The sequence below is a fragment of the Gossypium arboreum genome, chromosome 13, assembly GCF_025698485.1.
Source record: "Gossypium arboreum isolate Shixiya-1 chromosome 13, ASM2569848v2, whole genome shotgun sequence".
Classification (NCBI taxonomy): Eukaryota; Viridiplantae; Streptophyta; class Magnoliopsida; order Malvales; family Malvaceae; genus Gossypium; species Gossypium arboreum.
Window position 1 is genome coordinate 95,101,396 of NC_069082.1, and position 23,488 is coordinate 95,124,883.

Below are 23,488 nucleotides of genomic sequence, written 5' to 3' on the forward strand. Positions count from 1 at the left end.
GACAAAGATCATTTGGATTTTTTTTTTTTTTTTTGTCTATAACACATAAGAGAGTTATGAAAATCAACCCCATGCCAATAAGTGTTAATTATGCGTGAAAAGTGTGGTAACAAAGTGTTGGGAAATAATAAAGTTGAAATTTTAGTATTTTCATTATTAAAAAATTTATTTTTGAAGGTTATTATGTAATCTTTAAACATGATAGAGAAAAGTTAAAATTATTTAAATTATATAATATTTAAATAATTTAATATAATGATACGTGAAATATAAATTTTAAATATCTTTTAATTAATTAATATAAATTATTTATAAAATTTATCATACTAAAAATATGTTAAAAACTTAAATATAATTTTTTTTTTTGCGAAAATGAGAAGAAACAACAGCTACACAATAATCATACGTTACCTCCCTATGCCATCCAAATCCTCATGTACAGCAAACAACACCTCAGTCGGTGGTTGCTACAACCCCCAATATCTAATCAGCTGGTGGAGAGCCTGTGCAGCCAAAGCATCGATTTCCTTTTCGGTAAACATGTTGCACCTTCACCTCTCATTGTCATCGTAGCAACCGTAACACTGCCAGAACAATTGCTCATCTTAGTTTTGTTTGTCGGCGATCCCCCCCCCCAATACCTATATGACAGCTTTGCTATCTAGTTCAAGGATAACTCTCCAAGCCCCCATTTCCCATGCAAGTACCAACCCATCATGCACCCCCCATACCTCTGCTTCAAGGATTGAGCACAAACCAATATTACGCATAAACCTAGCTAGCCAATGACCCTGGTGATCTCGAACAACACCTCTGGTTGTCACACCATCTGAATGCAAATTCCGAGCACTATCTGTATTCATCTTTACCCCGCCCGCACTCAACTTGGACCAAGCAATGACCTGAGGTTCTTTCAGCACCAGTCGTTGTTCAATAGCACAAAGCTCCAAAATTGAGCTACCATTTCTAGCACTAAGTTTGCATGCTTGCTCAACTATACATCCCCCAATATCGGAGCCCGAATTAAAAACTGCGATGTTACATCACTTCCATAAACACTAGCATAGCATTCCAAAAAACTGTCCCGCCTGATCGAATTTTTCATAAATCGGCTTGGCTTAGTGAGATCAGCGTGCATCTTCACCAAATGGCAAACTTAGGCCATGTTTGGTTAAATGTAATGGCATAACCATAAACAAGTATTTGGTTCAATGGAATGCCTTATTACGGGCTTATTCCATTACGGGTCTATGCAATGAAATGGTCTAATTTCTATTCCGTTTCCTCACCACCAGTTACTGATTCGATGCTTAAGGAGGCCATCACCATAAAAATGCTCCCGACTTTACCCCCACCCACTTTCTCACCTCCAAAAAGCTATCACGTAGCCAGATAGTCACTCATTTACTTCTTTCGACTCCGGCTATAACACTCTCCATCTTAATCACAACGTCCTTTAGGTAAACATTTTCTCCCTCTATTCTTTTCATTTTCCTCTTTTTCAATTTTTTTCCCTCTTTCTGCTTTCTTTTTTCTTTCTCTTAATTTGTCTTTTCCTCTCTTCCATTTCTTTCTCTTGATCTATAAAGTTCCATCGATTGTTGGAAAGAGTAAGAGAGGAAAATTAAATCAAAATTCTAATTCCTAATTTTATTTGAAAAACCATTTAAATCTCGGTTTCATTTTCTTATCTACTAATTATTTTGATCTATTTCTGTTTTAGATAAAAATGATTATTAGCAATAAATGACAACAATGAAGAACTGTGAAAGACTCGCCAATTTAGCTTTAATAGGTTTACTTTTCTTTTTATTATTATTTATTATTGGTTCATTTTAGTTTATTATCTAAACTTGTTTTGTTTTTAACATTTTTTTGGATAATTTATGTTCAATTTCATTATTCAGTTGTTGAATTTAGTTGAATAGGAGAATAGAGGACTCAATTAGCTACTTAGCTATAGTGGCTGGGTTTTATTAGCAAAGAAAAGAAGAGAACTGAAGGGATAAAAGTGATTTGGGTTGAAATTTGACTTCCTTTTAACCCTGATATCTAGAATGTGTAATTTTGGGTAGAAATGTGATAGCTTTTTTGTTTTATGGTATGAATGATCAATTCTTTCTTTATGAAATGATGGATTATGTTTGTAAAATTTAGAGAAATTACATTTAATTGGTCTCTAAATCATTATTGATTTCAAGGGAAAAAAAACTTAAAAAGAATGTAAATTTAGTCTTTGGTTGGTTGTTGCTTTGGACATAAAGCCTAATAAATTTGAAGAATTAAGAAGCAGCAAATATAAGAAGAAAAAAGGGTAGATAGATATGATAGAGAAGATTCTTGAAGCAGTAGAAAACACTGATGCAAGGTTGGAGGCAATGAGTTTGGTAATTGGTGGTTGTAATTTTTTCTTCTACTCTTTCATTTCATCATCAGGTCTTAACTTTGTAATTGGGTTCTAGCTTTACCATTCACCAAAACAAGTTAAGCTATAGTCAACTACCACCTTTACTTGATTATACATACAGTCTTGCTACCTTGCCCTTCTTTACGTTTCTTGTGTCACGTAGTAAACCAAAAAAATGTCACCTTTTCTTGCTTTGTCTCCCTCTACCGCACTACTGCTAGCTGTTGGAGTTGTCGACAATTACAACTAGGTACTCTTCTCTTTACTAATATATCTATTGTAACCAGCTTCTCTTATTGTTCTTTTCTTTATGTGATATCAATGTGTTTATTTTTATGGTTTTACTTTTACAGCAACACATCACTTTTGTTTTGAAATCCCATTCTACAAAACCAAATATTGTCTTCTATATAGAAAATTGTCAAATAAGGAGAAGGAAACATTATGCTAGGTTTCTTATCTTCTTTGTACTTTCCAGTTTCCAATTTGTTTCACCCAATTTTCTAGATCTGCATCCCTTGATTTCTTAAAAATAATTCAAATGCCATATAGATATGGTTGAATTCTCTTAATTTGATGTGTGTTGATATTTTATAATTTCCAGTGCTTCAAAGTGCTTATATATTTGTTTGTATGTATGTATAGTTTGGTAAGACTTGGGAAGGCCTAAATGTGCTGGAAAAACTGTGCAAAAAAAGTAGTTGGAATATTTGAAGTCTTGAGAATTTAGATATGAAGAAAGCTTGTTCCATTCAGGGACCAGTTTGAGAGGAATTCACCTTTTCCACTACGTCTTCTCCATTCAAAACTTTTCATTCCTTGACTATTATTAAGGTCATGCCTCTACTATTGACATTATATATTTATGTTATCAGATGAAGATTGATTTTCAATTCAATGAGTGCATTCTCTTGGCATCAATGGTATAATATGTGTATGTATCTGTTGAGTTGGACCTTGCAAATCAAGTATTGCAGCACCAAGGCATCTTATTCTTTTTCCTTGAGATAGGCAATGTAACAGCTCGATGTAGACCCTGATCAGAATGGTGGTTTCGGGACCACGAATCCGAGTCAAAAAATATTTTTAAATTATTTTACGTGTTTATTTTGTGTGAATTTATATCTGTGAAATTTTCGTGATTTAATTTTGTCGTTTAGGTGTCCGATTAAATAAAAGGACTTAATCTTGTAAATTAAAAATTTGATAGTTTAAAGCATGAGGGCCAAATTGTTAGTGGCTTTCTAAGTTGGGACATTTATGTTGTAAATATCCCATTAATAAGTAAGTGGGATGGCATAAGATAAATGTTACATGGTTTTTATATTATATTAGTAAAGGTATATAAGTAAATTAAATATAAAATTATTATATGTTATATTATAATATAAAACATAAAATAAACAAAGTCATTGAAGTGTTCATATTCTTGGTAGCCGAAACTAAACAAAATAAAAAGAAAAGAAAGCAAGCTAGGGTTCGGTCAATATTCAAGCTCATTCAAGGTTCGTTTTTGTTCGGTTTTTGATAATTTCTACGTTTTTGAGATCGTTGCTTCGAGTACTACAAAACTCAAGCTTTAATTTTTGATTTTGATGAATATTTTGAGCTGTGCCATTTGATAAATCGTAATTTATACATATTTTTATCCCATGTTTGCACATTTATGGATGGTTTCTCCTTAGAATTGGTGAATTCGATGCTCCTAATCCTTTAATTTCATGTATTATACTTAGGTAAGCATAGGAGATTAAAAAGAGCGAGAAACGAGCCAAAAATGGAAAAAATAGACCACGTAAGAAATCAACACGGCCTGGACTTTCTCACACGGGCATGTCACATGACCGTGTCCCTTGGCAGGATTGAAGCATGACTTACATGGGTATAATACACGCCCGTGCCTATTCAATAGCCTTGGCCACAAGCTGGAGTAATTGCACACGGGCGTGTCCTTACTGAGCCCAAGTATAACCCTATTCAGAAAAGGCCAATTTTGGCGGCTCTGAGGCATCCTAAAGCCTATTTAAACACCTGATGAGGCACTTAGAAGGGGGGTTACAGAGTAGGAAGCAAGGAATTACTCAAGGAAAGCCGATTGATCCATCTCAGAAGCAAGATTCGTCATCAAGGCTGAAGATCTCCCTTCAAGTTCCTTCAGGATTTTTGGGTTTTCTTATGTTTTGTTATCTTTATGCTTTTGAGATGTTTTCTTTCATAATTATGAACTAAACCCCCTAAATACCTAAGGGGAATGAAACCTAAGACGGATCTTATTATTATTTTCTGAATTGTATGATAAATATTTGACTTGTTCTTAATTATGTATTCTTAATTCTTGTTGTGATATTTCAGGATTTTGATTCAAGTTAAGCTCTTATTCAGAGGAGAAATTGACCATGTCTAAGAGTAAATTTATCATAATTAAGCGGAGTTGATTGCACGCCTAGAGATAGGGTGATAAGATTTTGCCGGATTAGGGTGAAACCTAATAAGGGAATCCATAGATCGAGTTAAAGCAATTCTAGGGTGTTAATTAGAAAGAGATTTCAATTATTCAACCTAGGGTTAGACATTATTTGCCTCGAGAGAGATAATAATATAACTTAGGGATTTCTATGGATCAAGTCAAATGAATAAATCGTCTGATTCAGAGTCAAATAACAAGTGAAGTCTAGGTGGATTTTTCCTTAGGTATTGTCTTAATCAATCGAATTTTCCCAAAAGTATTTTCTCAAATTTTCTTTCTGTGCATTCTTAGTTAATAATTAGTTTAGATAACCAAACCTCTTAATTTTTAGGCTAGATAATAAAAAGAAAGTAAATAATAGTACTTGTAGTTCCTTTGGGTTCGACAATCCGGTCTTGCAAAACTATACTACTGTTCGATAGGTACACTTGCCTCAATCGTGATAATAAGTTAGTCTCAAGAACGATTCATTCATAAATCTTTAAAACCTGTCACGAATATCACGTATCAAGTTTTTGGCGCCATTGCCGGGGAACTAGGATGTTAAGAACACTCGATTTCTATTACTTTAGCCATTTTACTTTTATTGCAATTTAAACTTTTATTTTCTTTTCTAAATTCTTCATTTATTTTCTTCTGACAGGCTTTTCTAGTTTATGACCAAAAGAAACCCGTCAGGACCATTACTGTTTGATAGTGAGCTCGATCGGATAGTTCACAAAAACTGAAGAGAAATAAAATGAAGCTTATGATACACAGGAAGATCAAGAGGATGATACTTCAACCACAATCGAGGAGATGGCTGAAAACCAAGAAAATCCGTTACCTCCTGCGATTACTGTTAATCAGAATCCTGCTTCGCGCACTATGTATGATTATGCTAAACCTTCTTTAACAGGAACAGAATTGAGCATAGTTAGACCTGCTGTAGCTGCAAATACTTTTGAACTGAAACCTAACACAATTCAAATGATACAGCAATTTGTTCAGTTTGATGGTTTGCAGGACGAAGATCCCAACACTCACTGGGAAAATTTCTTAGAATTTTGCGACACTTTTAAAATAAATGGCATTTCTGATGACACCATTCACCTTCGGTTATTCCCTTTTTCATTGAAAAACAAAGCTAAACTATGGTTGAATTCGTTACTAAGGGGGTCAATCACTACTTGGGAACAAATGACCGAAAAGTTTTTATTAAAATATTTTTCGTCGGCTAAAACGGCTAAATTACGTAATGATATCTCGTCTTTTGTGCAGATGGATTTAGAAACACTCTATGATGCATAGGAGAGATACAAGGACCTCTTGAGAAGATGCCCTCACCATGGGTTACCACTCTGGCTACAGGTCCAAACGTTTCACAATGGCCTGAACCCTTCAACTCGGCAGATGGTTGACGCAGCTGCTGGCGGAACCATCAATAATAAGACACCTAAAGATGCCTATGAATTTATAGAAGAGATGTCACTGAATAACTATCAGTGGCAAGTCATGAGGACAAAGCCAACGAAAACAGTCGGCGTTTATAACGTCGATTCAGTCACTATGCTCTTTAATCAGGTAGAACTCTTGAATAAGAAAATTGATGGTTTTCTTAGTGGAGGTGGATCAAGCAATTCAGAATACCCATCTTATGGCCACAACATGGAGAACGAGCAGTTAAATTATATGGGTAACAATCCTTGATCTCAAAACAATCCTTATAGCAATACTTCCAATGCAGGTTGGAGGAACCAACCAAATTTTTCATGGGGAGGCCAAGGGAATCAGAGACCACCACCTCCAAGCTCCCAACAACCACCCTACCAACAAGAGAAAAAGTCAAACCTTGAGGAGATGCTAACAAAATTCATCTCAGTGTTAGAAACTCATTTTTAGAATACCGAGATAGCACTCAAAAATCAACAAGCATTAATCCAAGGGCTCGAAACCTAGATTGGACAGCTCGCCAAGTTGATTTTCGAAAGGCCATAAGGTAGCCTGCCAAGCAACACTAAATCTAACCCAAGGAAGCAACTCAACACGATTACCATTCAATATGAGAAAGGGTTAGTTGAAATATTAAGGCCAAAAACGGTGGTAAGAAAATGTAAGAATGAGGTAGGCCAAGATGACCCAAAACCGATGAGTACAGAATATAAACCTCATGTGCCATACCCTAATGTGACAAGGAAAGACCGACCAGATGAACAATTTGGTAAATTCCTTAAACTTTTAAAGAAACTACATATTAACTTACCGTTTATTGAAGCCCTTTTGCAGATGCTAAACGCAGCCACGTTTTTAAAGGAGCTTTTGACAAATAAACGAAAGTTGGATAAGGCGTCGCATGTGGAGTTGAATGCAGTTTGCCCAGCCATATTATAGAATAAGCTACCCAAAAAATTGAAGGATCCAGGGAGTTTTACGATTCCTTATTTAATTGGTAGTTCAGATGTTCACGCATTGGCTGACTTAGGGGCAAGCATTAGTGTTATGCCTTATAAAATGTTTAAACAGCTAGGTCTTGGGAAACCCAAACAAATTAGGATGAGCATTCAATTGGCTGATAAAACCATTAGATTTCCTAGGGGTATCATTGAAGATGTTCTTGTTAAGATCGATAAATTTATATACCTAGTAGACTTTGTTGTTTTAGACATGGAAGAGGATAGTAACGCACCTTTAATTTTAGGATACCCTTTTTAGTGACTGCTAGAACTATTATTGATGTTGGTACAGGTGAACTCACACTTCGTGTGGGAGATGAAACAATCACCCTTCAAGATCGTAATTCGAGTAACACATCAAAAATTGAAGGTGGTTGTATAAATCATTCTACTAGTACTGATCACGTGGTGAAACCTCCTGTGCAGGAAACAGTTACAAAGAACGTATATGAGTCATGTTCAAACAACAACAAGGGACCTATTTATGAAGAACGGTGGCTACAAATTGATGAGCTAGATGAATGGCAGACACAAAAATCGAGAACACTCGATAAGTCAAAATCGAGCTAGGACGAGCTCAATACCTCACCAAATCAACTAAAGGTTAGAGACAAAGTACTACTAGATGCAACAGATCCTCACATTACCATTTCTGAACCTAATGAAGAAATTCCTCTTACGATACTCAGTATTTTCCCATATGGTACAGTCGAGGTAAATCATCCCAAATTCGGTACATTTAAGGTAAACAATACTTGTCTTAAACCTTATGTTGATAAATTTTATAGCAGGGATGAGGAGTGTAAACACCTCGCTCCACCTTGACCATGCAAAAGTGAGGTAAGTCGAGCTTAGACTATGAATAAGCGCTTCTCGGAAGGCAACCCGAGCATTAACAGAGTTAATTTCTTTAAAATTTTAGTTTTTAACATCTAACATACTAACCAAATCATGGAACACAGACTTTCTAAAGACCACACGGCCAGACACACGGGCATGCATTAGGCCGTGTGAAAATAGGGCAAGATTTTTTCCCCAACACGGGATACGATACGTTGTCATGGCCATGAGACATGGCCGTGGGCGAAACTGCCAAAACAACCTCGAGACCGTGGTTGAAACTGAGAATGTAACACGGGCGTACAACACGCCCGTGCCATCCACCCGTGGTCTACACTGTCAAACTAACACGGGCGTGGGCTACCATACACGGGCGTGGGAGAAGCGAACGAACCACCACCACCTCGTGAACCATCGAGCGATGACGATGTTTAAAAACTTTTTATTTATTATTTTTTATTTTCACTTTTATCTTTATTTATCTTATTTAAGTACTTTTTATATCATTTTCCTTTATTATTATTTTAATTTTAGTTTTTATAATTTTTATTGAATAATTTATAGTTTCGACTATTTCATTACGAGTAATTATGCTTCCTTATATTTCCTAAAAAGTTCCTGATTCTATCACAGTTATAAAGAGCTCCAAAGCTCATCATCGCATAGGAACTAAAAACTCCACTGGCAAAGGTTCTCCACGACTGTCATGTCCTGCTCGACCACAACCATAGCTACCACCAGATATAATATTCTTTTGGCGCAAGACTTATAGACTAATAAACCTTTACCACCACCAGAGTATCCTCCTCCACTCTCATCATTGCCTTGGCTGATTATTCTCCATAACTCCAAATCAAGGAGTTCATTCATCATTCAAGAAGTTTCACTTCTCTCCCTATCTTATGATTATTTATCTATATTTTTTAATATATCTATCTTTGTACATTGAGGGAAATGTACATCTTAAGTGTGGGGAGGTCTTTCATATCATCATTAGAAATCCCTGAATTTTGTCTTATTCTCACGTGAATCACTCATATCACTATTAGAATGAACTTTAATTAATTTATGATTTTTATTGATATGTCTTGAATTAAAACATAGACATTTATGCATTGATTGTTTAAACTTTAAGACATTAGGGAATCAAGCATGATAAGTTGATTTTTGAAGAATTATAAATTTTAGGTTGTTTCCCTAAGCTTAGGTATTATCTTGAGTTGAAATTCACAAGCATCAAAAAGCCATAATTTTTGTGAGATCTTGAGCCTTTAGAGCATATTTTATTCCCTTCATGCTCACTTTCATTATGAGTGTGTCAGTTTTGATTTGTTATTCTAAAACTTGCTTGATTATGCATGTCAAGACCACACCATTTGATTTGATATGTCAATATGATAAAGGCACTTAGGTTTAATCCACTCACTCCACAAAAGCCTACCTTCATAATTAACCCTTAGTGAACCCCTTTGAACCTAACAAGCCATTAATTGATTCACCCTCAATATTAACCCATAACCCATTATTGTTGAAATCCCCTAATTTGATCCCTATTTTTTGTTGATATTTGATTTGAACTAATTGCTTAGCTATGTTTTGCTCTTCTAAATATTTGACTTGATCTTAAAAAAAAATGAATGTACTTCAATACATATTAGTTGTAATGCGTCGTTTTTTAGCTTGAATGTTAATTCCATATTCTGAAAAGAAGCTCATTTGTATTCAATTGATGACTAGTTATTTTTCTAGCTAATTGATTTTTCAATTCAATCTCGATTCTAACCTTTTCTTTCAGCTTATGACCATACTCCCTAACCAAAGTCACGTTACAATCCTCTAAAAGGCCTTTTTGATTAATGTATCAGCTCAATATATAGTGGTGGAGATTTGATTTTCAAGCAAGCCTATGGTAATAACTTTTCATATTGACTAATGAGTGCTTTTATTGATGTCCTTAAACACCTTGGGTGATTTGAGTGAATCTTTAGTGAGGATGTTAAACTCTATGATATTTTGATCAAAGGTAATCACTTAGATGATGGAGACACCTATGTTTTCGTGATAAAATGCTCAACTTGGAATGTTTGAAACTCTGATGTACTTTTAGTTGAATTTTCAATGTATGAATACTTATGGATTATTTTGAGATACTATTGATAGGGATTATAAATTGAGAAGAATTTATTTTGATTATGAGTTGAGGATTTTTACTTGAGGATAAGCAAATGCTTAAGTATGGGGGTATTTGATAAACCGTAATTTATACATATTTTTATCCCATGCTTAGCACATTTATGGATGGTTTCTCCTTAGGATTGGTGAATTCGATGCTCCTAATCATTTAATTTCATGTTTTATACTTCGGTGAGCATAGGAGAGTAAAAAGAGCGAGAAACGGGCCGAAAACAAAGAAAATAGATCCACGTGGGAAATCAACACGGCCTGGACTTTCTCACACGAGCGTGTTACATGATCGTATCCCTTTGCACAATTGAAGCATGACTTACACGGGTATACTACACGCCCGTGCCTGTTCAATAGCCTTGGCCACGGGCTGGAGTAATCGCACACGGGCGTGTCCCTACTAAACCCAAGTATAACTCTATTCGAAAAAAGCCAATTTTGGGGGCTCTGAGGCATCCTAAAGCCTATTTAAACACCCGATGAGGCACTTAGAAGGTGGACGCAAAGTAAGAAGCAAGGAATTACTCAAGGAAAGTCGATTGATCCATCTCAGAAGCCGAATTCATCATCAAGACTGAAGATCTCCCTTCAAGTTCGTTCAGAAGTTTTAGGTTTTCTTATGTTTGTTATCTTTATATTTTTGAGTTGTTTTCTTTCATAAGTATGAACTAAACCCTCTAAATACCTAAGGGGAATGAAACCTAAGACAGATCTTATTATTATTTTCTGAATTGTATGATAAATATTTGACTTGTTCTTAATTATGTGTTCTTAATTCTTGTTTTGATATTCCAGGATATTGATTCAAGTTAAGCTCTTATTTAGAGGAGGAATAGACCCCGTCTAAGAGTAAATTTGTCATAATTAAGCGGAGTTGATTGCACGCCTAAAGATAGGGTGATAAGATTTTACTGGATTAGGACGAAACCTAATAAGGGAATCCATAGATCGAGTTAATGCAATTCTAGGGTGTTAATTAGAAAGAGATTTCAATTATTCAATCTAGGGTTAGACGTTATTAGTCTCGAGAGAGATAATAATATAACTTAGGGATTTCTATAGATCAAGTCAAATGAATAAATTGTCTGATTCAGAGTCAAATAACAAGTGAAGTCTAGGTGGATTTTTCCTTAGGTATTGTCTTAATCAATCGAATTTTCCCAAAAGTATTTTCCAAAATTTTCTTTCTGTGCATTCTTAGTTAATAATTAGTTTAGATAACCAAACCTCTTAATTTTTAGGCTAGATAATAAAAAAAAAGTAAATACTAGTACTCGTAGTTCCTTTGGGTTCGACAATCCGGTCTTACTGAACTATACTACTGTTCGATAGGTACACTTGCCTCAATTGTGATAATAAGTTAGTCTCAATAACGATTCATTCATAAATCTTTAAAACCTATCACGAATATCACGTATCATCGTTGTTGATATTTTGTGATTTTTGTTGTTTGATGATGAAAAATGGAAGATATGTTTTAGATTAGCATATTTTGTATTGGAGTTTTTGATGATTTTAAGTAATAGGACTTAATTGAAAAATAATAATTTGAGGGACTAAAATGTGAAATTGATAAAATATATGGACTCGTATAGGCATGGGTACCACTTAGCCTAACATGAGTATTTGGAAATTTTGTGTATTTTGTGTTTTGTGCAATAGGGACTAAATTGTGAAAAATTATAAATGTCAGGGGTAAAATGGTAATTTTCCTATTTATGTGTTTTTGGACTAAATCGAATAAAAATATGTTTGAATGAGCTTAATTTGAATATTTTTAGATCAAGAACCAAAGAAATCGGATTTGGATCGGGGAACAACGAAAGTTGTCGACTAGCTGCCCGATTCCGTTTTGTATCGTCCGAGGTAAGTTTATAAGAAAATAGACGTGTTTATTGATAATTTAATGCTATATTTACATCCTGTTATGAAAAGTTAAGATTAAAGCATGCTATGGCCGAATGTATTTGAATATGGTTACTATACTTCCGAGTTCGATTTGACCGAGATACGACGTCCGAAAGCCTCGTATGAACCTTAGGAATAGCTAGGATACATATGTCATGACATAGGATTCCGATATATGTGTGCGAGTAAGTCCATGGCATCAATTTGTGATTTCGATATGTGTTTGCGAGTAAGACCCTGTCTAGGATAGTGGCATTGATATGTGGCTACATGTAAGACCACGTCTGAGACGTTGGCATTGTACGATTTATGTGATTATCTGAGTGTCCTATCCAATTCCGAGATTCATCGGGAAAAGGTAAATCGTGTACGAATTGTATAATACGAGCTAATGATCATTTATGAGTTAACTTGATAATTACTTGAGATAAGGTAAGAAAGTACTATGTATATGTGCCGTAAAATCATGTACAATGCAAATAAAGAATCCATGTGTATTTGATATGTGTATTCGGCTTGTGAATGAATAGTTTGTGTAGTATTGAAATGATACTTAGTATGTATTTATATATAATTTGAGTATTCGACAACCTAGATATTAGCTATACATGAGATGTCATTTGATGATTCTGATGTTGTATAAATGAGTAAATGGATGTGTGGTTTATTATGACTATTAGGTTGGAAGTTGATTTATAAGTGTTAAATGGTCATATGTGCATTCGGCTTAGGTGGATTATAGTCTATGAAAAAAAGACATCATGTATAGAATTTATAAGTTTGAGGTCAAGCATAAAAATGTTAACGTATTTTATTTGGTTAACATGAGTCAATTATGATAATGAGTTGTTAATTTTCTTTTGACTTACTAAGCTTTGATAGCTTACTTTGTGTATTATGTTTACTCTATTTTATAGATTTTGAAGTCAAGCTACAAGCTTGGGAACTGTCAGCCAAGCTCATCACACTATCTACAGCTTCGGTATTTAGATAATCAAACTCGTATTATGGCATGTATATGCTGGAACATACTTTTGAGATATTGATTTTGGTTATGTATTTAAGCCATGCAAAAATGGGTTGCTATTTATGTTTAGATTTGGTTTTATGTGTACTTGGTTACAAAGTTTAGTAAGCTTGGTATTGATAACTCGGTTATGCTTTACTGTGCTTGAAATTCGTTAGTTTAAAGTGTCTAGTATTATGCATGAATGACTTGTGGTAAGAGTTTTATGCATTGGAAATGCCTTAACTTCATGTTCGAAATTTTAGTCATTTTGCTTATGGATTATGTATATCTTAGTTATTAAGCTATGTACCAAGATGCATAGTAAACGTGGTAGTTAATATATGATAGAATTGGTAAATGATTTTAATTATACTTGAGTATAATTTGGTTAAGGTTATGCATGAGTATAAATGCTTATAAGTTCGATATTTAATTATTATTATCATGTGATATATTCTGAAATTTAATTGATGAATCAACTATTGCTTATATATATATATATATATATATATATATATCTAGGTATTTGATATACGGTTATGGTATTAATATACGTACATGCTTATAGGTAATTTAGTTGATTTGGTTATGGTATTTATGTATATGTAAGAGTATTTTCAGCTTGTTAGATATATGGTATGGCGTATGGCAAATTACACAAATTTGATGTATTGAAAATACCTTATATGACCGAATAGGTAATTAAATTATTGGTTGTGTATATGTATTTTTATTCATGGTAAATTGGCAAGTGAAATGGGTGTACTTTTAGTTGTTATGTGCTCAAGGTGATGAGATAAAATAACTAGGTATATGGTTTGGTTTGGTTATTGAGCATACAGGTCAGATACTTTGAAATGTCTTTGATGTTCGAAATGATTAAACACAAAAAAATTAATTAGTGAAATAAATATGTGATATTGAAGGCTGTAAGATAGATGTTTGGTATTATATATGAACTGAGATATGTTTTGTTTTAATTTTGTATGTACTTAAAATTTTATTATATATGACTTTGAGTTTTCAATGATTTTATATTATGATTTAAACTACGTGTTAAATGATTAAACAGAATTATGTTTTAGTTATGTGAATATAACATCCGTGTATATGTGAACATCCTAAATTTTGTGTCTTGTTTAGTAATACCTCGTAACCCTATTCCGGCGATGGATACGGGTTAGGGGTGTTACAGGAAACATACACTTAAATGATATATGACTAGTTTATCATTTCTAAGGGGTTGTTCCCTGTATATCACTATAGCTTGGATATTGAAAACCTCTTCTTTAATTTCTGGGGATATATATGATGTGAGAGGGCCGAAAAGGGTTTTTGTTGTTAATGTAGGACATTGTTTTGAATGTTATTTTGCTTCTTTGTCTTGTTGATATCGGTCCATCAAGACTTAACAATAAATCATTGAGAAGCTTAATTTTAGTATTAGAATTTTCTTTCCTTTTTGCATTTTTTATTGGTTAATAGATTTTTTTTCCCTCTTGATTCTGGAAATTGCCAAATTGGAATAAATTTGGTTGGTCTACTTTTTTAATGATTTTTGGAGTGTATTTTCTTATGTAAGAAAGAGTTTGTTTTTCCTCAAAACTCCATGTAGGACAAAAAAAAAAAAACTAGAGATTAGTTAGGTGTGGGTTGCATTTAGCTTGCTCCTCTTATTTATTTTCTTTATTGTTTCCAATACATATTATCTTACATCCCTGTCCAACATATTTGTATAATTAGCTGCAAATTGCTCATGGTTGTAATTTTTAATCTTTTATGCATCTTTTCAATGTTGAATTCATTGTCCTCTATTAAAAGTTATGTGAATCCCTTTTTCTCTTAGAACTTTTGACTAAGTATGTTACATACATTTCAAATAGGCTTCTTTTGCAAAACCTCAAGACTCTATTGCTAGAGCCGATAGTGGATCACAGGCATCTAATGCTCCACAATTGGGATCCAAAACTGTTTCCAGAGGTTTAAATTCATCACTATGCTTCTAATGAGCAATTCTTTTTTTATTCTTTAACATTTTTCATAGTGGCATGTGCATTTGAGTGTTTGGGGTTGGAGCAACGAATGGATTGGAGCAATAGAGATAAGAATGGGATTTGATCTTCACGAAGTGAGAGTCAGGAGACTGAGAATAGGTTTTTTATTTTTTAATGGACTTTTTTTTTATTTGTTTGTGATATATTATTTTGGGAAATTCTTTATTTGTTAGAAGAAATGAGGAGAAGCCAAATCTTGAGCCTTTAGGGGTTATATCATTTTGTATAATTTGTTTAATCCTTTCCTTTAAAGCAATCATTAATGCAAAGTTGTCTCATTAACATGATATTTTTCAATTCTATAATGTAGACAAATAAGCATTTTTGTTTCTTTTATCGTAAAAAGAAAAATAAAAAGATGCACTTTTTCTTTTCAATGCTTTGTGACTTTTTTTTTAATATAAGTTATGTGTTTAATACAATTCATTAATTTTAGATTGTAACACGGTAAAAAGTTTTATATAAAAATTATGTAAATAACAAATGAAACTTTAGTTGAAATCATAAAATTGAGATAACTTGAGAAGCAATAGATTCAAATAATAGTGTATTATTTTAAAATGTAGTAAATAAAAATATTTTAATATAATTTAATATAAAAATAAAAAATCTTTTAATATAAAATTAATTATATTAAGAATGTTATTAAATTATGTTTAATAATAATTATATTAAAATATGATTAAATTATTTATTTTATTTTTATTAGATTGTCTTTAATAATAATCTTATTAAAATTTAATAACAATAATCATCTATCTAAAATAAATCTACTAAGGGTACTATAGTCATTTTAGTTTTTTCCTTATGCTATTCTAGATATATTCCATTCAACCGAATAGAAGAAAATTATAACATTTATTCCATTACATTCAACTAAACAATTAAATTAATGATTATACTCTATTCGATTGCAGTTTTATTCCATTACAATCTTATTTCATTCTAGTAAACCAAACATACCGTTAAGAACTCAATAAATTTCTCAGGTTTGATAAGTTGTTGCCAAACAATAACTACCGGAAACAGAACCTCAAGACATGGTTGGGAGACTCAACTTGATAGCCACACACCCCACAATGGCCATCCATTGTCATATATCGACGAAGACGTACCTCATTTGTCAATAAGCGATCCTGAAGAAACAACCAAAGAAAAACTTTTACACATTTAAGGCAATGTATATGCGACACCTCAACATCACATGCATGCCAATGCTATTCGAGGGCGCCAAATGCTCATAAGCCGACTTTGTGGTGAAACGAAAATGCGTTCCCCATCGCTACCCCGGAAATCCTCCACGTCACACCCACCTGGAGGTTGCTTACCAGCTATCCATCCAATTATCTCCTTAGGCAGCAAGGCTCGGAGACGAATTCCAGTCCCACTCCCTATTGCTACAAGTGAAAGGCGCCAATGAAACAAACCCCAAAGGTACAGCCTGAGGGTTCAGACAATGCTCGACAAGCAGGCCCCACTCTGGTAACAAACAATCAGCCAGAAATCAATTGTTAAACCATTGCCAACATTCCAAACCAGGCTAGCTCGTACATCATCCCAAACTTTACTTATACCCTTCCATAATCGAGAACAGTTTGTGGCGTGCAAAGGACGAGACCCCTTCCAACGCTATTTTGCTCGGAGAACTTGAATCCATAATTGATTCATTCGATCGATCGATCAAATTGAAGCTAACTTTTATCAATAATTTAATATAATAAAATATAAAATTTAATTTAATTTAAATTTATATGCTTTTTAAATAAACAATATAAATAAAAGTATTTTTGATAATTACCACTTTTAAATATATAAACCAAGAAACAAAAGCACTTAAATGCTAAATTTTTGTGCTTGGACCCGGTTGACCCAAAAGCAGGGTGTTATTATTTTCTTGTGTGGTGGACAAAGGAATTTGCGAAAAAGCTGCGGACATCAACCTCTTATTTACTAGTATCAGGGTTATAACAGAGTTGGAAAAGCATGGAGTCATGAGCTTAATAATAATGCCCCTTCCCTCTTTAAATATCACAGCGATGTCCCATATCTACTCTCATGATTCGCACAGACACAAACCCACCCATCTGAACTACCTCCTCAACGCCACCGCCCAAACTAAATGCCTCAAACATGCAACTCAAATCCACTCCCAAATCATCACCAACAGCTTCATTTCCCTCCCTTTTCTCTTCAACAACCTCCTCACCTTGTACTCCAAGTGTGGCCGCCCCTCTCTCTCCCTACTCCTTTTCTCGACTGCCCATAAACTAACCAGAACCGTTGTCTCTTGGACCTCTCTCATCTCCCTACTTTCCCATCTCCCCGCACCCTTTCAGGCCTTGTCCTGTTTCAACCAGATGCGGACCGCTGGTGTATGCCCTAATCACTTCACCTTCTCCGCTGTTTTGCCAGCTTGCGCTAGTACTTCCATTCTCGTTCACGGGCAGCAGATGCATTGCTTGATTTCCAAGCACGGGTACGAGGGTTATGTGTTTGTTGGCAGCGCGTTGGTGGATATGTACGCTAAATGCCACGATATGGGCCTGGCAGAGAAGGTGTTTGTCGCTTTGCCTGAAAGGAACATTGTTTCTTGGAATTCCATGATCGTTGGCTGCTTGTTAAACAGCTTCCATGTCAAGGCCCTTTTTCTGTTTAAGGAGGTTATAAGGGAGGATCTTTTTAGTCCTAATCAAGTGAGTTTCTCGACCGTGTTAAGCGCGTCCGCTAATATTGGGGCTCTGGAATTTGGAAAACAAGTGCATGGGATAGTTGTTAAACAAGGTTTACTTACATTGCCTTATGTGAAGAATTCGCTTATGGACATGTACTTTAAATGCGGTTTGTTTGATGAAGGTGCTCTGTTGTTTAATTCTCTAGGTATAGAGAATAGAGATGTTATTGCATGGAACGTCATGTCGATGGGTTGTGTTTACAATGAAAACTTTGAAGAAGCTTGCAACTATTTATGGGTCATGAAAAGGGCAGGTATAACGCCAGATGAGGCGTCATACTCGACAGCCCTTCATGCATCTGCCCATCTTGCTGCACTGGATCAAGGGACTTTAATCCATAATCAGACTATAAAATCAGGGTTTTCAACGAATTCATGCATTGCCACTTCGTTGATCACAATGTATGCAAAATGTGGGAGCTTAGATGACGCTTGTCGGGTGTTTGAAGAAATTGACAATCCTAACGTTGTTTGTTGGACGGCACTGATTGCTGCTTGCCAACAACATGGCAATGGAAACCACGTAATTAAGTTGTTTGAAAAAATGCTTGCAGATGGCTTAAAACCTCACTACATTACTTTTGTTTGTGTAATATCAGCTTGTAGTCATACAGGACGTGTTGAAGAAGGGCATGCTTACTTCAATTCTATGGAAAAGGTGCATGGTATAATCCCTGGACATGAACACTATGCCTGCATGGTTGACTTACTAGGTCGTTCAGGTCAGCTAGATGAAGCTAGGAAGTTTATAGCACAAATGCCGATCAAACCTAACGCATCTGTTTGGGGAGCTCTGCTTGGTGCTTGTGCAAAATACGGTAATCTTGAAATAGGAAGTGAAGTTGCAGGGAGACTCTTTGAGTTGGAGCCCGATAACCCAGGTAACTATATTCTCCTTGCCAACATGTATGCACATAAAGGAAAGTTAAGGGAAGCCGATCATGTTAGAAGATTGATGGGTATAAATAGGGTAAGAAAAGAACCAGGATGTAGCTGGATTGATGTTAAGAATAAGAGCATTGCGTTTACAGTGCATGGTAAATTGCATGCTAGAACGGATGAAATTTATGAGATGTTGAAAAAAGTGAAGGAGTTGGTGACGAATAAAGGATATGTGCCTCAAACGCAGTTCGCTGTTAATAGTGCTGAAGAGTTGAAGGAGGAGAGCTTGTGGTATCATAGTGAGAAAATAGCACTTGCATTTGGGTTGCTAGCACTCCCTGCTGGGGCTCCAATTAGGATAAAGAAAAATCTAAGGACATGTGGTGATTGTCATACAGTTATGAAGTTTGCTTCTGAAATTTGGAAGAGAGAGATTATTGTAAGGGATTTAAATCGGTTTCACCATTTCAGGAATGGTTTATGTTCCTGCAGAGACTATTGGTGATTGGCCTCCTTGAATAAGGTTTGTAGTTACCTTTCAACAGTATTGTCAGTTTAGTCATTGTTATTGTTATCTTTGAGCGACAAGACATAGTGGGCTAATCCTTGCCATGTCGAAGATCGACACAAACTGTTCTTCCAACCATGTCAAGCTCAAACGCCAATACGTGTAAGGTGTTCAGTTTCAGTTAGTCTTCCTTGCGCCAATTCTTATCCACATGCCAATGGGGAGCAGAATTGTTAAGGCAGGAACAGTATGGAATTGCATAGCAACAGAAACTTCTTCTCATGGGAACTGGCAGATTTTGATGGAGGAAGCCAAATACCTTGACTAGAAGGTGATCCAGATGACATTAATTAAATGGTCCGAATATCTGAATGCCCCATTCTTCCTAGGAACTATTGTATCCTTTCAAGCTATGTACAATGAATATATAAACCACAAAAATACCAAATACTGACGGGTTAAGTAACAAACAGTTGACCAAATGCCCGCTTGGTACAAGATTTTAATATTTTAATATTTTTTTATTCTTTTCTAATTAAATTTAACAACAAAATATAATTATTATATTAAGTTATTGAATCTAATTAATAATTTAAAATTTATATTTGCATAAAATTTACATTTCCATAAAAATTTATTTATATGTATATAATATATATTTATTAAAACGCTAAAAATTAGACATGATATATTTAAATTATAATATGATAAATTAAAGTAATAGTTTCATAAAATATAATTAAAATATATTAACATGAAATTTAAATATAATTCAATATATAAATAAAATTTAAAACATTTAAATCTTTATATCCATAGAGAAAAAATATAACTTTTCTCTATCTTTTTTTTTCTTTTGGCTGTATTTGAACGTGAATTATTTAAAATAAGAATTAAATAATATTTCATAATGAAATGATATTAATTAATTTTATATACTATTAAATTAGACTTAGTTTTACATATAAATATATATTTTCAATTAGCTATTATAAAGTTGCTTATATTTGTAAAAATACACATTTTAATTAATTAATAGGGTATATACATTTTCACAGTTATTGTAAGAATTTGGTTTTTAGTGGTGTCGGAAAATATAATTTCAAAACCCCATATTTATAAACCAAGTCTCAAATATAAAATAAAAATATTTACAAATTTAATATAAAAATATTATAAATATCGGTTAAATAATTTAGAAAAAATAGTTAATTAAAGTTCGTGAATTAAATTGTAAAAGTTCAATCGCTAGTGAGTTTTAATTAAGAAAAGGTTACTAACTTAAATAGCAATTATCCAAAGGACTAAAATGGTTATTTAACCATTATTTAACATAACTTAGTGGATAATGATGATAATTTCCATTAAGTTAATATTATAATTATATATATAATTGTCTTAATTATAATTAAATATCTATAATTGTCTTAATTAAGTTAATTTGTAATGATCTAACTTTGAGTGGTATCGAAAAATACGGTTTCAAACTCTATTTTCGTAAATTGAGCCCGTAAATATAAAATAGGAATATTTACGGAGTTAAAATAAAAATATATTGAAGTAAATATTTACGGAGTTAAAATAAAAATATATTGAAGTACGGTCGAGTAATGTCACCGATAAAATAATTAATTAAGGATCAGGGACTAAATTGTAAAAATACAATCACTATAGAGTTTTAATTAAAAAAGACTTGAGGATTTATATGATAATTGACAAAAGACCAAAATGGTTATTAAACCATTTTAAATCGATAGTGGATGATGATGTTATTTTCCATTAATTAAATTAATAATAATTAAGGTACAATAAATAAAGATTAAGTTAATTAACTAAAGTTAATTAAGATTAATTATGGTATAAATAGGGAGAGATAGTGGAAAATGCTATCATCTTCCTCACTTTTTTCCATCCACCATTGAAAAGGTTGAAGAAAACTTCAAAAAATTTCTAGCATTTGGACATTTGCTAGGCATTTAAATTTAGTCATTTTTCTTATAATTTTTATAGATTTATGATCATGGGAGCTTGATTTAGCTAGCTCAAGTATCAATTTGATCAACTGTTAAAGTTTCAGTAGGTTGCCATTGTTGATAAATTGATGAATTAGGCTTGAAATTGATAGATATTGAGCTTAGATTATGAAAAGGACTAGATTGTAAAGTTAATCTAGCTTGTTTGTTAACTTTGTTACATTAGGGACCAAATTGAATAATGTAAAACTTATCATGAAATTATGTTAGAAATATAAATTATAATGTCCTTAATGAAAGTAAGTGAAATCAAATTTTAATCCGAAGTTAGGAATCGAAAGTAATGCTTATCCCGAGTTTAAGGACTAAATTGAATAAAATGTAAAATATGAGAGAAATCGAAAAATGGACTTATTTAGGATCATGAATCTCATGACAATATTTGATACTTTTTAGTATTGATTTGATATATAAAATATTTTTATGCATCAAGAATTGAATTAAAGTGGAGCTAATAGGGGAAAAGCCAAAATTGTGGATTAGTCCTTGAAGAATCTACTCGTTTTGTGTTTCGAATAGGTAAGTTCATGTGACGCTCTATATCTGACCCAATCGTTAGGTTTGGGTACCAAATGTCACAATCAACCCGAGATACTTAACAACAATTTTGTATTGATAAGATAGGTTTCTTATTTACACATAACTTCACTCTAGTCTCTTTAGTTAACAACATGTTATAAAATATCACTATAGATAAATTCTCTACTGTTTCTAAAGTTCTTACAATCAATTTTCCTTATTGAGCAGGTTTAAGTTTATAAGTATACAACGACTTGGGAATTAAAACTTCAATAAAAAGCCTTCTTATTTGAACCTCGAGGTGTAGTATCTAAGGGTGCCCCTCTATATGCATGGTACAATTGTGGCGGCCATTTGCCTAACTTGGAGTGTCTGGCTTGGTCCCTCCATGACCTTTGAATCATTCCTTAATCATGTGTACAAAGTAGTACAATCGTAAGTTCAGAGGAACTTAGTGAGATTTTGTACAGTAGAAATCAAAGGCTCTCAACTTTTGGGTAAGAAAGAGTAAGAGTATAGAATTTAAAACTCCATGACAAAACATAGGAGATTTTGCAGTAAGACTGGTGTAGCTGACGCTCATGCGTCCTTTGAACCAATTGTTGGTAGATATACCAATTGATCTGATCATAGACATACTCCTTCAAACAACCCCTTTTTAAGGCCCAACATTGTCTAACTCCATCTTAGGCTCTCATTTTACCTTTCTGGCTCAACTCATCAAGGTACCATATACACGAATATGCGGTTTGACGACTACTTTTGGCAGACTATCAAATATCTCGCCACAACTGCGGATCCTTACCCTAATCTATTTGTTTCAAACTGAACTCAAAGTAGACTTACTCTATTACCCCGACAATTTTGTTCTTATGACTTAGTCTATGCTTAAAGTCTTCTTCTAAGGAAGACCCATTTATTGACAATCTAATTTGCTATCTTGAAATTTGAGATTTTTCTGATACATGATCACGCCATTCTTTGCAGACTTGTAATCGTAATGTAACACATTGCCTGACCCGAACATCGAATTCGGGTATGAATTGTCACAACTGGGTCGAATTGGTCCTAACCACAATTTTTAAACTTCACTACCTTAATGATGGACTTTATTACTTATTAATAAAAATTCTTATAACAGGACCTTAAATAAAAAAATTTTACTATCTTGAAATTCCAAACTCTAAGGGAACTATCCAGTTACAATATATTTGACCTCGAGGCGAAGCCTTTAAAGGTACCCCTTCCTATTTGCATAATGTTGGAAAAATCTCAATTTGAAAACAGTTTTCTTGCACAACGAAAAATTAAAATTTTGAAAATTGATAAGATTTGTAATATTATAGCAATAAACCTTAACTAAATTCATACATGTGTTTTTAGCTTAGCGGATGTTCGTTGTTTCTAGATTTCAACCAAATGATCTTCTCCGCTATTCTTGTACCATGAACTACTTCAAGTGTGGGCTTGAACCAATTGAATCGAAACAAAAAACTAGAAAAAGTTTTCTTTCA

The 23,488-nt window shown here is 33.6% G+C and overlaps 1 protein-coding gene, 1 long non-coding RNA gene and 1 other non-coding gene across 3 annotated transcripts; 2 read left to right on the forward strand and 1 right to left on the reverse strand.

Annotated features, from left to right (window-relative positions):
- Positions 1-1,138: 1,138 nt before the first annotated feature.
- LOC128286765 (uncharacterized) lies at positions 1,139-3,554 on the forward strand. The gene is made up of 2 exons (XR_008277470.1): positions 1,139-1,460; positions 3,053-3,554. It is a non-coding gene; the product is annotated as an uncharacterized LOC128286765 (long non-coding RNA).
- A 2,547-nt stretch (positions 3,555-6,101) lies between these two features.
- On the reverse strand, positions 6,102-6,208 carry LOC128287486 (small nucleolar RNA R71). The gene has a single exon (XR_008278186.1). It is a non-coding gene; the product is annotated as a small nucleolar RNA R71 (small nucleolar RNA).
- A 10,938-nt stretch (positions 6,209-17,146) lies between these two features.
- On the forward strand, positions 17,147-19,904 carry LOC108463182 (pentatricopeptide repeat-containing protein At5g40410, mitochondrial-like). The gene has a single exon (XM_017763128.2). It carries the CDS (start codon positions 17,293-17,295, stop codon positions 19,417-19,419), a length of 2,127 nt encoding a protein of 708 aa, XP_017618617.1. The 5' UTR covers positions 17,147-17,292; the 3' UTR covers positions 19,420-19,904.
- The last annotated feature ends 3,584 nt before the right edge of the window (positions 19,905-23,488 follow it).